At 30.2% G+C, this 17,138-nt stretch overlaps 1 protein-coding gene across 5 annotated transcripts in view; it reads left to right on the forward strand.

Moving 5' to 3' along the window:
* Positions 1-12,271, forward strand: part of LOC106459622 (period circadian protein-like) — a 51,674-nt gene extending 39,403 nt beyond the window's left edge. For all 5 annotated transcript variants that reach the window (XM_022386153.1, XM_022386157.1, XM_022386154.1 and 2 more), the window contains 6 exons: positions 256-365; positions 2,496-3,218; positions 4,001-4,275; positions 5,752-5,952; positions 6,243-6,548; positions 8,064-12,271. In XM_022386153.1, the coding sequence (XP_022241861.1) occupies positions 256-365; positions 2,496-3,218; positions 4,001-4,275; positions 5,752-5,952; positions 6,243-6,548; positions 8,064-8,117 (1,669 nt within the window). In that variant the 3' untranslated portion in view covers positions 8,118-12,271. The remainder of the gene's footprint in view (positions 1-255; positions 366-2,495; positions 3,219-4,000; positions 4,276-5,751; positions 5,953-6,242; positions 6,549-8,063) is intronic.
* The last annotated feature ends 4,867 nt before the right edge of the window (positions 12,272-17,138 follow it).

Consider the following 17,138-nt stretch of genomic DNA (forward strand, 5'->3'; position numbering starts at 1 on the left):
ATGACATATCAATTACATGTAGATTCTTTGTTAGTCAATTAGATGCTCTAAACTACCTAAATCCAACAAATGATCTATAATGACATATCAATTACAAGTAGATTCTCTGCTAGTCAAGTAGATGATCTAAACTACCTTTGAAATCCAAAAGTAATGAATTATAATTACTTATCTATAGATTCTTTGCTAGTCAAGTAGATGATCTAAACTACCTTTGAAATCCAAAAGTAATGAATTATAATTACTTATCTATAGATTCTTTGCTAGTCAACCAAAAACTTACTCTGATGGATCAGGAGAAAGTAAAGGTGAAGAAAAACAAACATCAGGTAGAACCACTGATGAAGAAAATGGAAAGAACTATGGTCAGTTTCAAATTGGAATTTGTCATGTTAAACATGATTGTAAGAATGTAATTTACAAATTTATTGTAAGTGAATAAAAAAAGTAGATGTCAGCGTTTTGATATAGTAAGTGTCATGCATAAAGAATAAACACAAATAAGGTTCAGTAGTATTTTTCAAAAACTTTAGATGCAAATCTTTGTACATGCTATATCATTAAATGCTTTTCAAATATTTTGTTTGTGCCATTTTATTTTAATGATCTAAATTGAGAAAGACTTTTGGAAATGCATAGTTAACAAGTATGATAAACTTCAAAACTCTGAATAATTTTAAGCATGAATGGTGTTTACTATATATGAATATGATACAACTCATTAACCCTCTCAATACGTGTTGGTCAATGTGTGCATGTCACAACTTTTTGTAGTTACTTTCAAATTATAATTAAACTACTTTATTATTAATGTATGTCAGCAAATATGGCATAAAAACATAGTTTATAATCAAAATTTTCATATTATCTAAGATTTAATTTCTAAAGGAAATATTTATATAAATTCTCAATCTTCATTTTTCTGTATCATGTGACACTTTTTTTATACCAAATTGTCCAATTTAGATGTTCCTTCCACCCCAATTTGAGCTTTTGAGTTTTAATTAAAATTACACACTTATAGTATAGATATTACTAAGACTTAATTTATGCTTCTAATCTTTCTGCTGTACTGAGATGTAAACCAGAAAGTCAAATCCACATGCCACGCTCTCCTAATATATCCTGTCTTTCAAAAACTGTTAATTCTCTCTGACAATTGTTACTGGATTGTTTATAACCAATACAAAGAAAATATTTTAATTTGCTGTGTGCAAATATTTTAATTAGCTAGTGCATCCTAATGACATATTTTAAATAATTTTATTTCCATGCTATCACTGATTCACCCTGACCATCCAAAGAAATTACTTTAAACCACTTGTAGTTTAATTCGAAAGCTAGTTAAATTCTAATAGTTATAGGACATTGTATTCATTGTGCATGTTATTACTTTCATTTCTAAATTAAATATTTGAAATAAATAAATATTCAGTTAAGTACTAAAAACAACCTTCCAAAAATTAAGATTAACTTTTATTGAGACTTTGAGACTTCAACAGCAAAAAAGTACGAGACTCACACATAAGTACTAAATTTATTGTTTGTTTTGTTTATTATTTATTTATTGTTATAAAACTAACTAAAATGTAAAAAAAAACAACTAAATAAAAACTTTTTAGGAATGTATGCTAGGTCCTTGTGTATGGTGTGATTCAGTACTTTGTTTATCATAACTTGTAATATACTTTTACTGGATAAATTAATGCATTGTTTTACTAGTTTAGCAGTTAGACATGGTTCAGAGAGCAATAAAACAATAGAATTAAATGAAAGTAGTTGTGAAAAAGTTAGAGACTGAAGACTATAATTGTCTGTAATAATATTCAGTCATTCCAGGAAGAAAAAGAAAGTAATTTATATCTATTTTGTATTTTTACATGGTGGTTACAAGGTTGATCAAATGGACTGAGCCCATGTGCAACATTAGGGTAGAGACAATAACAGATAAAGTATAAAGCTTTAATGAAAAAACTTTATTTATTTAAGAGGTTCTGGAGGATATACAAATGAAATATGAAAATTTTAAGAACTAAAAACATATTTTTATTCTTAACATGAAAATCACCTGTCACTCAGACTGGATAGAGTCTGAGTCAGTATGACTAAAGTAAATTCAGAGACAAATCTTAAATATGAATACTTTATTAAAAAATCTGATTTTTTGTGTGTGCAACAGACAAAAAGTTTGCCAAGTTTTGTGGAGATACACTTAGTGAATTCAGAGTTTTAATATGTATACTTTCATAGTTACCTGATGGTTACAAGGTTGGTCAAAATGACCGAACCCATGCACAGAGAGTTAAACAAGTTCTTGATAATCAGAAATTAAGAACTTGACCTGAAGACAAAATTGTCTGTTCTAATAAGTACTAAATAGTGTTATAAGATTTCGAAAGAAATGTTTTTGTTGAGTATATAAAGTTCAGACAGATTAAACCAAGAATATTTTACATGTATTTTATTTCATGAATGCTGTAACTTTTTTTTATTAGGTTCATCTGAAAACCAAAGTAAATCTTCGATTTCACACAAATCAACAGTTGGGTATGGAATTACAGATTATGAAAGTAGTTCTTCTTCTAAGCGGAAAATGTCATCCATTATCACAAGAGACTCTGGTGTTGGAACCCTCTCTTCTGTACAAAGCAGCACAGAGCAAAAGATGGATAATAGTTTTGAAGACTCTGAAAGAAAGGAAGTTACATCCCCAAGAAAAGAACAAAAGATTTCCAACCAGTGCAGGTACCTTACAGCTCATGCATTGTCTCAACACAATCGAAGGGGTCATAAACTCCTTAAGCAGCGTAAAGACAGGCATGTTGCTAGTGCTAATTCAGCAGCTCGTAAAGAGGCATGCAGGCCAAAAGAGAATAGCAAGCTGTTTTCCAAAGCAAAGTACTTGAAGACAACACGTCACCAAAAGTCTGACATTAAGCCAATGTTGAACACCTGCACACAAACTGATCAGATGCTGAATAACATGATGCCTGTTGCATTTAATTTGAACCCTCCTTTTTCATTAACCTCACTGTCTTCGGTATCTCAAAACACACTGATTACAACAACAGCCAGTACCAGTTCAACATCTGTCACATCCAGTTCTGCCGTTCCACCTGTTTATACATCAACACCAGCCAATATGAGCCATCCCTTTATTCCATATTTTTCTCAACCAGCTTCTTCAAGTGGAATGTCTAACCCTTTCTATTTCCCAGGTAAGAATCTGTGTGGTTAATGATAGAGTAGGTTTTATTCTATGTGCAACTATTGCAAAATTATCTTCTTTGTTTTCTAGGTTATATTACTGATATGAATGTTTTATAAGCAGACCAAGGCTTGACAAGACAACAATTATAGCTGTGATATTTAAATTGTTAAGGATGAAAGGTCTGTTTGCAGTCACCTAGCAGTATTGTCATCATATGCCTAAAAGCATAGTGAGCCCACACTGAGTTTCTTGGGCTCTGACCTTTCAATTCTGTTTTTTTTTTTTGGGGGGGGGGATTATGTAGAAAAAGAAGAACCTAATTTGTCCTTAAAAATACAATCATAGTAATAACCTAAACACACCATTGGGTATCTAAACTGAGGAATTACATAGATAAGGAAGTACTAATGACATGGAGAGTTAGAAGTTTGTGAAATACTTGCTGTTTTAGTATTTTATATGGTGATAAAATTTATGATAAAATGTGACATGATTGGTAAGTTGTTGTTTTTTCAGTTATAATAACTACTTAATCCTGGTTAATGTGAAAGTAACTCATAAAATATAATAACTAATCTATGTTTTAAGAGCCTTGTATTATTCCTCCACATGCTATATTATGTAGATGTCTCAAATGTTTTACTGTCCATTGTTATTGGGATAAAGGTATGCAACTAAAACAATGAAGTACATAATTCAGAAACAAAATATAAAACTTTGTAATTGATTCACATTAAAGATGAGTTTATTATTCTTTGCTTAATGAACGTTTTTTTTTTCTGTTTTTAGCTATGATCTGTTTCAATGCCTTTCCTTATTATGCACCTCATCCTTCTCAGTCAACATCAATGTGGCCATTTACACCCATGTCTAGTGTAAATACTACAGCATCAGATGGTGATGGTGCTAAGATACCATCTCCAGAAAATATCCAACAACTTACTCCATCTGTAGTAACAGAGGGCATTGCTGTCAGTAACCAGTATAGTGAAACTGCTGGGAAAAAGTTAGCAGGAACACTGTTAAATGTAGACCTAAAGTTTGAACTATCACACAACAGACAGGTATGTTTCTTTCATGTTTTAAATATACCATTAAATATACCTCTCTTCAGGAATAAACATCAGATTAATTAGAAGCTCATGTTTGAACATACAAACACCTTTATTTGTTGTAGAGTAAAGCAGTTTCAGTGAAAAGTCAAGAACAATAATAATTTTTAACCTTACAAACAGATTTTAGCATCTTTCAATTAATGCATCTCAATAACCAACTTGGTCCATCCAGAAATAAAAGGTATTTTTCATTACATTTCGCTGTTTTTAAAAATGATATTAGATATAAAAATCATTATTGTTGATTTTAAAATGTGGTACATGCTAAATAATGTGTGTCATCTTGGTATCACTTTTTAATGCTAACTCTTCATTTATATGTTGCTTAAACATGTGTAGTGCTTAACTAAGAAACACCTACAAAACTAAACCAGCTGACAGGCTTTTTAACTACTTGCTTGCACTTGGCTGTACTTATTTAAACAGACAGTTAATGAAATAAATAGTCTTTATTAGAAACAATTCACTGTGCATAGATCCAAATAAAACTAAAGTTATTTTTATTTCTTGGAGTAAAGAGAGTAAGAATTGAAACTTTGAATAACCTTACACAGTTAACAATCTCATGCAGGTTGTTTTAGTATCATAAGGATATAAAGGTAACAAAAAACTGTGAATAGGTATTTGGATATTATGAAAAACAGTTTAATAGTATAATGCTTTGCGAGTTTCATTCAGTTGATAATTAGACACAAAATAAACTTAATAATGAAACACAAGTAACATTAGCAATTGCACAAAAACTGTAAGACCCCAGTGTCACAGATCTGATATACTTATATTTGTATAAACAGTAGAACACAGAATTCTACTTGTTCTTCCTCCCACATTTCTGAAACAACTTTTGTTTGTGCAAATAGTGGAACACAGAATATTACTTGTTCTTCCTTTCAGTTAAGAAATAACTTTCGTTTGTACAAATAGTAGAACACAGAATACTACTTGTTTGTCCTCCCAGTTAATAAATAACTTTTGTTTGTATATAAACAGTAGCACACAGAATACTACTTGTTCTTCCTCCCACATTTCTGAAGCAACTTTTGTTTATACAAATAGGAGAACACAGAATACTACTTGTTCTTCCTCCCACATTTATAACTTCTGTTTATACAAATAGTAGAACACAGAATACTACTTGTTCGTCCTCCCACATTTATAACTTTTGTTTGTATATAAACAGTAGAGCAAAGTGTACTACTTGTTTCTTCATCTCACAGTTATGACACAACTTGTTTGTATATAAACAGTAAAACACAGAATACTACTAGTCTCTTCCTCCCACAGATTTAATATAATTTTTATTTGTATAAACAGTAGAACACAGAATACTTCTTGTTTCTTTCTCCCCTATATTCTAATATATTATGCAAAGTATATTTTATATTTTAGAATCTTGTAAAAAATGTAAGTTTTATACCTATTTAGGCTATTTCGAAAGGAAATCAGTGTGAAGTACAAAAACAAAAGGTAAAGAAAAATTCATCTACAGGGCCCAAGATACGACTTAAAAAAGTAGCCAAACAAAGCTTAGAAGGAGATTCTTCCACAAGTGGTAACAAAGATGATTTGTCTCTTTCTTATTGTGAGCCAAAGGAAGTCAATTCTTCATATTTTGATAAATTTGAGGTAATATGCTTATCTTAAATGAATTTATATTTTATTCTTTGTATTTGAAATGTTGATTTTTATGAAAACAGTACAATACCTCTGGATAAATTATAAAATCTACATTTCAATTCAGTCTTAAGTATCTTAAAACTGTTTTTCTTAAGTTTACCATTTTGCTTCTTAGATGAAGGAACCAAATTTGATATCAAAGTAAGTTATAATCTGTAGAAATAAGTAATGAGGAGAAGTAAGTAACTAAAATCTTTGTATAGATTTCACACTAATATCTAAACTTTTGTCAAGTATAGCCAGAGAGAACAAAGAAACCAAATCGAGTAATCAGAAAAGATCCACCATGGCTTGAACGTGTATGTCTGAGTTCAGAAGTAATGTACCGCTATCAACTGCCAGAGAAACAGATGGAAGATGTCCTGAAAAAGGATCTAAAAGCTCTTCTAGACTTGCAGCAACCAGACTTAGTCACCCATCAATTGGCTCAGCTTCATTCACAGTTTGAACAAGAACAGACAATAGATGATGCTGATGCTACAAAAATGAAAAGCCCTTATGGCAGTAACTTGAGCTTTTCTGTCCTTGAAGAAGACCTTGATGAGGTGCGTGTAAATTAACTGAATACAACAATAAAAGTAATGCAAACTTCTTTTAAGAATTATAATTTACATATCTGATATTTTTACTTCAGCAATACATGCAAAGAACATTTTTCTTTATTCAGTTATTTCTAATTTTCCTGTTATTTTTATGCCATCCTTTATATATTTCATGGTGTGTATGTGTGTGATAGCAGCATTTTCTTTCTTTATAATAGGTTTTAATTATAGTTTGTTTAATTATTCTCAAGAAATTCACTAACATTTCTTTTTCACATACTTCTTAGCATAAATCAAAATTAATAGTCTTGTTTTGAGTTTACTTACTGATTATTTATTATTTTATTACATGTTACAGCATATGCAGTAAGTAAGATTTGTTTTTATAACAGGTACAATGTTTAAAACACTGGTGCAATCATTCTCAATTACACAAATTTTAATGGCTAAAACTTGTGTACTTGAGAATGTTCGCACCAATGATTGAAACATTGTACCTTTAACTTGTAATAAAATAATAAGTTGAAATTGTATTTTTTTAAATTTAACTTGAAAGATTTATTAGCATATAGTGATCCGCAGTTTCAAAGCAGGCTTAAATGTTTTTATATGACTGTGTATTTCATTTATTTTATCATGCTTTAAGATGCATTATAAATGGCAGCATTTTTATTCAAAAAGTCTGACACCTAACTCACAAAATCATTATCATACTATAACACAATGAGTTACTGTGCATAGTATTTTAGAATATAGATGTATGTATATTCTAGAATTAGCAAATAAACTGCTAACTTCTGAAATTTATACTAGTCTCCATTATGATTCATTAATTGTAATTTGCACAGTAGATTTAAGTGTTTAATAATTATAGTTGTAACATCTTAGACAGTGAAATAACTTGAAGATTTGGTATGGATTCAACTTATATACAAACTTATCTATTATTTAGAATGGAAAGACTATTTGGAGCTATCAAGTTTTCAAAATTAGAGTTAGCACTCAAATATTCTTTACCTTATGATGAAAATAATTTAGTGATATTGGATAACAAATAACATATCACAATCAGCTGAAAAGTGCAGTTTCAAGTTGCATCAGCTCAGGTAGGTCAGTGTGATCCAAAACACACACACACCCCCAATGTTTGATGCTATTTAACAAAATAACAATACCTGACATCAATTGGGCTGAGCAAGTGTAAGCTTATATAACTAAAAACAGCACAGTTCAGTTTGTCATTATATGTGTTATCCAGTGTGTCATATTACAATCCATATCAACTCTGATAGTTTGTTAAAATTGCTCATTTACTGAGTTAAAATATTGTAATCTATTCATAATTTAAGTATACTGTGTTCAATAATGTCGTTATTTTAATTCTATCACACAGGTATGTGTTCAGTTGTAATCTTAAATGTGTTAACAATGAACATCTTAATATGGAAAACAATCTTATGAAATAATTATTTATCATTATTTGATAAGCAATTTATCCTTATTCATGTACTTAACCAGGAGGGAGAAAAGCAAGAAGAGGCAATGCTTGATTTTATATCTGGAGGAATGTGAATGGACCAATGACAGAAAATGAATTTCAGAACATTTACCACTGACCCCATCATAGGTCTGTCTTTCAAAGGCATTAAAACCTAACTCATGAGTGAAGTACTCATTCCACATGAAGCAACTCAGATGATGACACAATAATGCAGATTTTTAAATTAAATGTTTTTGCTTTCTAACAAGTAATTTTATCACTTAAAACATTTATATCCTTGCAAATTACCAGTTAATTATAAGCTATTACAACTGGTGTAACTGTATTCTAAAGTAAATTTGTAAATATAAGCTATCTTTCTAAAAATATTTTCATGTTGCATAGAATAAGATGGTAGGCTTTTCTGTACAAGTTTAAGAGCAAACCCAGACTAGGTTCTGGAGGGGGGGGGGGGCAGTTCCAAGTAGCATATGACAAACAAACGTTAATATTTAAAAATGAATTAATACAATTTACTCAAGCCACCACAATTTTATAAGGACACTACATTTGTAACATCACCCAGTGATAAAACACGACATTACATAAATACTAATGAAATAATTATATATATATATATCCTGAATTTGGTATTAAGTCATCAGATTCTGAACAAAATCAATGGATAGACTAACTCCATTTACCTGTCTTCAATAAGCTATCAGACAGATACATCCTGGCCTTATGCTTTCTAAGAAGTCTTGTAAAATAGTTACTATCCTGGCTGTATTATGGTGTAAGCTAATGTGTCAGATTGGAAGAAATAAGCCAAGAGGATGATATATCCTACTCTCCCACCCTCCCATATCTGCCTCTGATGTGGAACTGGATTTCTAATTATGCATGAATCCAAATCGAAAAGTGAATTTATTTTTATTTTTACAGTCTTTTAACTAAAGACTGTAGTTGTATATTAAAACATGTATATTGATAAAGAATTTATAAAATTAGTGCATGTTCTATGACAATTACTATTTTATGCCTCTAAGCAAATTATTGGCTTCTAAACAGGGCCTATTACTGGGTTGTTTAGCGTTTTCTATCACTTGCTATTAAGGATAGCTCAAGTACCATAAGCTAAATTAAGGTTAAGGTAAATTGCATTTCAAGTTCTGATTCAGATTGTTTCCCACATAGGCCTAATTCACTTAATTTCCAGCAATGCAGAGGGAAATAGATGGTACTAGGATAGCTGAATAATATAATTTTTTACACATCTCTGATTGACTTGGAGCAGAATTTCTTTCAAACTTGGATAATATCTTTTGTCATTAAAAAAGACACTGCTGAAGGAAATCAGTTTGACTCTAAATTAAGTAAAGAATATTTTTCAAATCATTAAAAATATGTCTTTTGAACTTGTATTATGCTTTAAAGTGAAAGATGTGGCAACTGAAAAAATTTTATAATAAAATTTCTATAAATATCTTGGCTGATTGTTTAAAAATAATTTTTATTATGCCTTAACATAAAGATAACTTTCCAGATACACAAAATTTCCACAACTTTTGAAGATTTTCATAAAGACATGGAATTACTATTTAACATTCTATTTTAATACTGTATAGTAAATTGATAAAAAAATTACTGTATGGGGTGCTAGCTTGTTTTGATAGATTTAAAAAAGGTTACATAATTAATCAGTTCAATTGTTTGTGGACTCTGAAATATTACACTGAGGTATACAAAGTCCAGGTCAGTTGATATATTATATTTGTAAATTAACTGATGGTTGGATTTGTCAAGTTTATGGACTAATCTTTTTGCATAAGTTAATGAATGTCATGAATTCAAATGCTGTTCATTGAGTGTTGCTAAGTTTTAATATAATTTCCTTTACTACTGTCAAATGAGTAGTATTTCAAACAAAAAGTAACCATATAGTATTATTAAGATAAGATAAAACCTGATTTAGAATTTATGTCAAGTATAATTCTTAATTTTGATTTAAAAGTTCTGTTAGTGATTAGGAAATTGGTTTACCAAAGTACATTTAATCTACTAAATTTAGAGAGGTTTGTGATTTTATATTTATTTTAAAATGTATCTCATGTGTACATGCTCTTTTTATATATTCCAGTCTTTATCATCAGTAAATATCAGTTTGAAAGTGTAGGGAGTTCACAAAAGAATTCTAACATTAAAAGCATTGAAGGTCAACATATCTGTAGATGTGTTATTGTGGCTGTGATATTATAGTTACAGCTACTGCTGCTGCTGTCAAGGTTAGTCTTAAGATTACCCTCACAATCAGTTATTTATAGATTTTCTTCTTTATTCTGCATTTTCAGGATAATAGTGAGTAATCTCATTAGATATCACTTAGATTTAAGTACTGTTAATTGTCCTTGCATATGAATTTTATAAGTATAGATGGATTACATGTGTGAATTTTAGATTTTATGTCTCTAGATAGATTGTTATATACATTTAATGTGAATTTCATTAATATTAAATATAAGTATAATTCAGTACTTGTTCAGCATTTATTAAAAACATAGATATTTGTTAGTATATACAATGTATCAGATAGGCTTAAGATACTTTACCTAAAGATGTTCAACATATAAGTGTTGCAAGTGTAGATGTACTTTCCCATATACTATATTTAAGAAGGACTAAGAGATTATTTTATAAACAGACAGGTCAGATCTAAATATGATAATGTTGAAAGTTGTATTTTTATTAAAAATGACCAATAACCACAAATAAAATAGTTTTTATACTCAGCATTTTACTTTTACAGATACATCAGAGAATCAGCACTTATTAGCCATTTTTAATGTACATAAGGCTAAACATGAACTAAAGTGTTGAATGAAAAATTAATTTGTTGTCACTTATAATGCCAGTGATGTCCTATCATCTAATGATAAAAGGTTTTTTTTAAGATTTATTTTTAAGTAATTACTAGCGAGTAATATTTTTTTTAGAACATTAAATACAATTTCTTGATATTTGATTACAGAAGTAGATATCAGCAAGCTCTAATCTGCACTCAGGAATAATATTTCTGTTTTAGTAAAGGTTAACTAATTTCCAATATCCTTTGTTATAACAAACACAAGACTTTTGGAAAAATTATCCAAATCTACAAGCAATAAGTTGTTTGGTATCTTAAATTGGTGAAAAATATACAAATTAAATTGTCTTTTATCAGTGTGAAAAAGAAAGAAGCTAAATTGCTTTAGTAAATACTTGTCCTGTGTATTACCACACTAAAACTAGGTTGGCCATATTTAGATACCAATCTCTTAAAACCAAACTACTCAATATTAGACAAATAGGTTATCATTGGATTGCCTAATTATACTTTTTTTTTTAAGAGGTATGCTTTGAATTGGGTCTTTTTGAAATGTATTACTGTTTTCCATATACATATGATAGAGAATTAGATATTTCTTTACATTCTTTGTAGATGTATATGTACTTCACTGATTCATGATAACTGTGTTAAATTGTAAGTTATAGACTTAAGGTAGGTAAAATTTATGTAATTTTGTCACTAAATTAATGTGAACAGAAGAAAAAATCCAGTTGGTCTTTAACTGAAAGGGAATAGACATTCAATGAAAATAATTTCCTGAGGAGTGCCATCTAAAAAACTTGACAAAAGACATAATGGATGTTTGAAAAGTACTGTGGAATGATCTTATTCAAACTTTGGGGTTGGAAGAAGAACTTATAAACATTATACAGCAAGTTTTACAGGTACATGCATGAAGATATAGTGATTTGAGCCTAAAGACTTGGAAGTATAGCTGTTTGCCTTCAACTTGGTAATCCAGCAGACATCTTAAAAAAAGGTAACCTTGATATTCTACCTGAGAAACAGAAGCCAAAGTTTACTGGGTACAGAGAGTAGGTATGCACCTACATGGGTATGTGTGTGTGTGTGTGTGTGTGTGCATTTCACTATTTTGGATGAAGCAGGTTTTCAAGTAGTTCTTCAGTCACAAGTGAACGCAGCTGGAACAGGCATTGAAGTGACAGAACTTGTGAAGTATAAAGGTACTCATTCAACCATGATAATAAAGGATGTGGCTATGTTGTGTTAAGATTTTAACCGTATTGTTTTGTGTTTTTCATATTTATACATTTCTAGATCTTTACAGGTAATACATGTTTGCAACTCTGTTTGATGTTTGAAAATATGTTTGATATATGAATAAAATATTAAAATGTATTTGCTAGTGTTGTTAAATAATTATGATGCAGGTTGTACGAAACACACAACTGCTGAGAACAGGTAAAGAATATTGCATTGTAGTGCAAAAAATCTTATTGGAAAGTTTTGATTTGGAAATTTATTAGTAGTATCATTTGGGCAAAAATACATGTTACTCATAAAATTTAGAACCTGCTTAGCAAGTTGTAAATTTGAATTAATGAAGAGAAAATTATGAATATTAACTGTGTTTAGAATGTGACAAAGGTGAGATTTCTACTTCCAACAGTACTGTTGTGGCATTCAAGTATACTGATTTCTAAACTTAAAGTATCCAATAATGACTCGTTAAGTGAGACACTGCCTCAGAAAGAATTACTACATACGTAATCTTATTCTAAACACTTAAATCAAACATTGCTTTTATCATTAATTATGTTTCAGTTATAATAATTTTAAGAATATAATAAATTCATTAATATAGTGCTACTAAAGCTAAAATTATGACTTAATAATTTTGCAAAAGGAAACAGTAAGTTCCTTAAAACTAAGAATACTGAGTGTGCCAGAATGGCTTTGCTTTGGCAGCAGGAAAGCTTGGTTATGCAAGCTACTGATTGTTTAATTAGAAAATGAGAAACAAACTCTGCAGGGATGAGAAGTTGAGGTGCAAGTGATATATATTGATTTCAGTTGGTTTAAAATGTAGCCATGTGTAGCATGTGCTTCACCTGTAAAAAAAAATTCACCAGCTGCCACCATTCAGGAGTGCATGCAAAGAAAGAATCAATCAATCTCTAAAAGCAAAGGAAACATAAAAAACTCGTAAAACAATATCCTGATTTACAGTAAATAATTGTGCAAGTTAATTAGTAAGTGCTCTATACTAGTTCTAGTAGGTTGCAATGAGTATCTATGCATCCCTCTACCTAGCATACATTGGATATATATATATATATCACTTTTTATAATAAGAAATGGTAGACTTACATGTGACTAGTTTCCAAGCCCAAAAATGCTGCCCCTACTTTAGAATAACCAGGTCTTACAGCCTCATTTATGAAGATAGTTATACAGCTTAATTTGTTTGTTCAATAAACACATGCTAGATGCACAAATAGTGATAAAATTATAAATGCTTAGTTTTGTTGTGCAGTGAATGTGGCTATTGACACATCTGAATTTTTAAGAACTGTTCTTTAATACAATTACATAAAAAATTTAAAACACATTTGAAACAAAGTAAGATATTATAGAGCTGCAACAGTACTTGCTAAGTAACACCAGAAGCAGTTTTCTGGCCTCTGGGCAAACATTACAGACTACGGTAGTAGCTGATTACTGATAATAGAAAAATGGTTGTGGTGTCAACTTCTACATATGAAGGAGATAATTAATTCAAATTAAACATAATTATACCATATTTATTTATTTATTAGATCATCTAAAAATTATGACTGGAACAAATTTGAATATTTTCTTCATTCTGTGTATAATTAGATTCTGGTAAATTTGTTGATAAGTGTAAACTGACAGGTTAAAAACAAATGCATTAAAAAATATAAGATATTTTCAAACAAGGCTTACAGAAGATTTTTTGCAAAGCACATCCTTTATTTTAAGGACACTTGATTCAGAGCTCTTGACTACTATGTTGATGATCTTCTATCTATATTGTGACTGTCACAATTAGCTTTTCTTTCCATTGCTTTACAATAGAAAGATCACATCATGTGGACTTGTCAGAAACCTTGTTAATAGTACTTCCAGTGGAGATAATTGCAGCTTTATTGTGAGTTACAGTTAAAAGTGGCAGCTCTAGGAGATTTTGGGCCCTAGGCAGGAATCCCATGTTTATCCAACTATGCCCATGCCCTACTAGTACCTTATTTTAAAATGTTAATAATGCTTACACCAAGTGGTGGTAGAAGTAATTATCACCCATGCACTATGGCTATAGACTAGTATAAAACCAGATTGGTCTCTTGGGTGGCACATTTTAGCACTGGTGGGCCCTAAACCTAGAGTTGCCAATGGCATTGAATATGTTAAGGTAGTATTAGTTTTTTACTAATGTTTTGCAAGTTCAATTAATGCAGTATCATTTGAACTACATAAAAAAATATTCCTGAATGCAAATATAAAACTGAACTTCCTGTTTTTATGTAAAGCAATTAAGTACAATTTCTTTTTCTAACTTGCTTGAGCTAACTATAGAAGGAAAAGAAAAAGTTTTGTTTTTACACAAAAACCTTAGTTGGAGTTTGAAAATCTTCTGAAAGTTTTTTGAATACAGGTTATGTGTACCTTTGTGAACATTCCAGACTTTAAAAGCTGAATTAACCAGAAACCCTTAAGTTTTCATGGAACAGTTGCTGTGTAGTTTATTTCAGCAAACAGACTAAGATTTGGTTCATTACTAATTAAGGTTGATCCTACTGTTTCATGTTACTGCTTATTATGTGGTTTTAACCCATTAACTGCTGATTCACCATATAAGGTACAGTCCACCTCTGACAGTTGAGTGCGAGTGTGCTGTATACAGTGTATGGCTCACCAAAATTCTGCATGCATTTAAAGCAGCTGCAGTCAAAGGGTTAAAAAATCAATACTTAATGTGCAGAATTAAAGAAAAAAAATAGAAAAACTTGGAAGTTTATATAAATATTTATATCACTATTTTATTTTTTTAAAATATACTAGTTTGAATTATCAAAATATACTGACACATCTGTTTAAAAAAAAATTTGGGTATCATTTGTGAACAAGTACATTATCCAGAAATCTGTAATCAATGCTGTAAATTCAGAAGAAAAAAAAGTGCATAAAGTGTTAAATAAGTTTTTTCTAGTTGAAAATTTCCCAGCATTTTGAGAAGTATAATTCATCATTCAATTGAATCTTCAAATTCTCAGACTGTTTGATTTACAATCTTAATAAGACTTGATTTTGTCTCAAATGTTGAATGTGAAATAAGAAACTTGGTAGCGAGTAGTTTTCTGGCCATGAAAAATTTAATTGTTAAAACAATTTAGAGGGTTAATCCTTTAGATCAGCTGGCAGAGCACTCATCCTGTGTGCAAGTGATACAAAAAAGGCGACCAACCAGACTTGAGGAAAAGCTGCCTTGTAAGTAAGGAAATTAAGTGTACGTGTCACAGAAACCAATCTGTGGTAAAGCATATCACCATATAAAAAAAAAAATTCTGAAAGTTTCTTTATTAGTTTCCTTAAATCTAAAACAACACTAATTTTTTTTCTTGAAAAAAACATAAGTGTAAAAATAATAGTTCTAAGGCTTAAATACTTAATTATGACACTAGAAAAATGTATTACAATTTTATCTTGGAAACCTCTGTAGTTCATTTTGTATGATAAGGTAAAATTTGTGCTCGATGTTTGGGATTCTTTTTATGTACTTTTTATTTAATTCAAATGCTTACACTGTATGAAAATACAACTCGAGAACTTTTCACCTGGATGTCATTTTTATGAACAGGTGCGACTCCAACTCAGATTTTGTCACAAAACTAAACCAGGAATTTAATAAATTCATGCAATCACAATTATTAAAACAAAAAATATTTCTGCACCTTTACTAGTAAAACGTATTGTAAAGTCTGTCATTTATGTATTTGTACATTTACATGGGACCAAGGAGTTACTATTCACTGAATACTGGTGTGAAGACTCTCCTGCAACATCAGGATTTCCTAACAATAAGTCTATAAATGAAGTCAATATCTGATACCATTTATAAATACTCCTGGGTTGGCACATCAAATTATGCTGGCAATAAATGTCTGGAAGGTGAATTACATTATAACAACAAAATATACGGAATTATCTCAATACTTCTGAAATATCTAGTCTATTTCCAGACTTTGTTCCTGAACAAGGATAGTTTACTAAAGATCAGGTAAACAAAACTTCTAGTAATAACAATGAAAGTTATGAAATATTTAACTGAAATTCCAGCTTAAGATTGGTGTGCCAAATAACTGTTTTTCTCCATCAATATTTTATTTCCAACCTTTGCAGTTTTGTTGTTCAATTGGAAATTTCTTATGCATTTTAACTTGCCCTTAAACTAATTTCTAACATTTTGGAGTAAACAGCACAATGGAGCCAGAAAAGATTGAAATCTTATAGAAGAGAATCGCCAAAACCTTCAACACTTTGAATGCGTGGAGAACAAAAGGTGTTTTCTTCTAAAGGTAGACAACAATGATCTTCTTTTGTTTTAGATTTAAGAAAGAGAACAGCCTTAAGTCAGATGACCAAAATGCTGATCTTTAATGCCCCCATTTTCTTACATACTAACTAGGAACATGGCCTGAAGGTAGTAACTTGTCTTAATACTGAACACTGTAACATGCACGTAGTGCTAAGTTTAATGTTCTGTGTACATTTAACAATTTAAAACAGTTTCGAAAAAAAAAAAAGACAATCATTCCTGTAACAACAAAGGATAATGTATGACAGTCTTTAGTTTCACATCCCTTTTAATCTGTTTCAGATTTGATTGAGAAGTATAACACTGACTAGTGAGACCCATGATACCCTGAAGTTGAGTTTCTGATAAATGATGTGACAGTTAGGTTTGTCACTTAAAGGTATAAAAAAACCTGAACAACAGAATCACTAGTGAATGTCCAAGCCCCAGAATAATATTTTAGATGTCCTCAGGTATTAGTGTGATACAAATAGAGGAACAGTACTCTACATGATAGTTAGGTTGTAAGGGATAGAGCTCTGCATGATAGTTATATGATGTAGGGGATAGAACTGTGCATGATAGTTATATGATGTAGGGGATAGAACTGTGCATGATAGTTATATGATGTAGGGGATAGAACTGTGCATGATAGTTATATGATGTAGG

The sequence above is a fragment of the Limulus polyphemus genome, unplaced genomic scaffold (genome assembly GCF_000517525.1).
Source record: "Limulus polyphemus unplaced genomic scaffold, Limulus_polyphemus-2.1.2 Scaffold639, whole genome shotgun sequence".
In the NCBI taxonomy this organism is placed as follows: domain Eukaryota; kingdom Metazoa; phylum Arthropoda; class Merostomata; order Xiphosura; family Limulidae; genus Limulus; species Limulus polyphemus.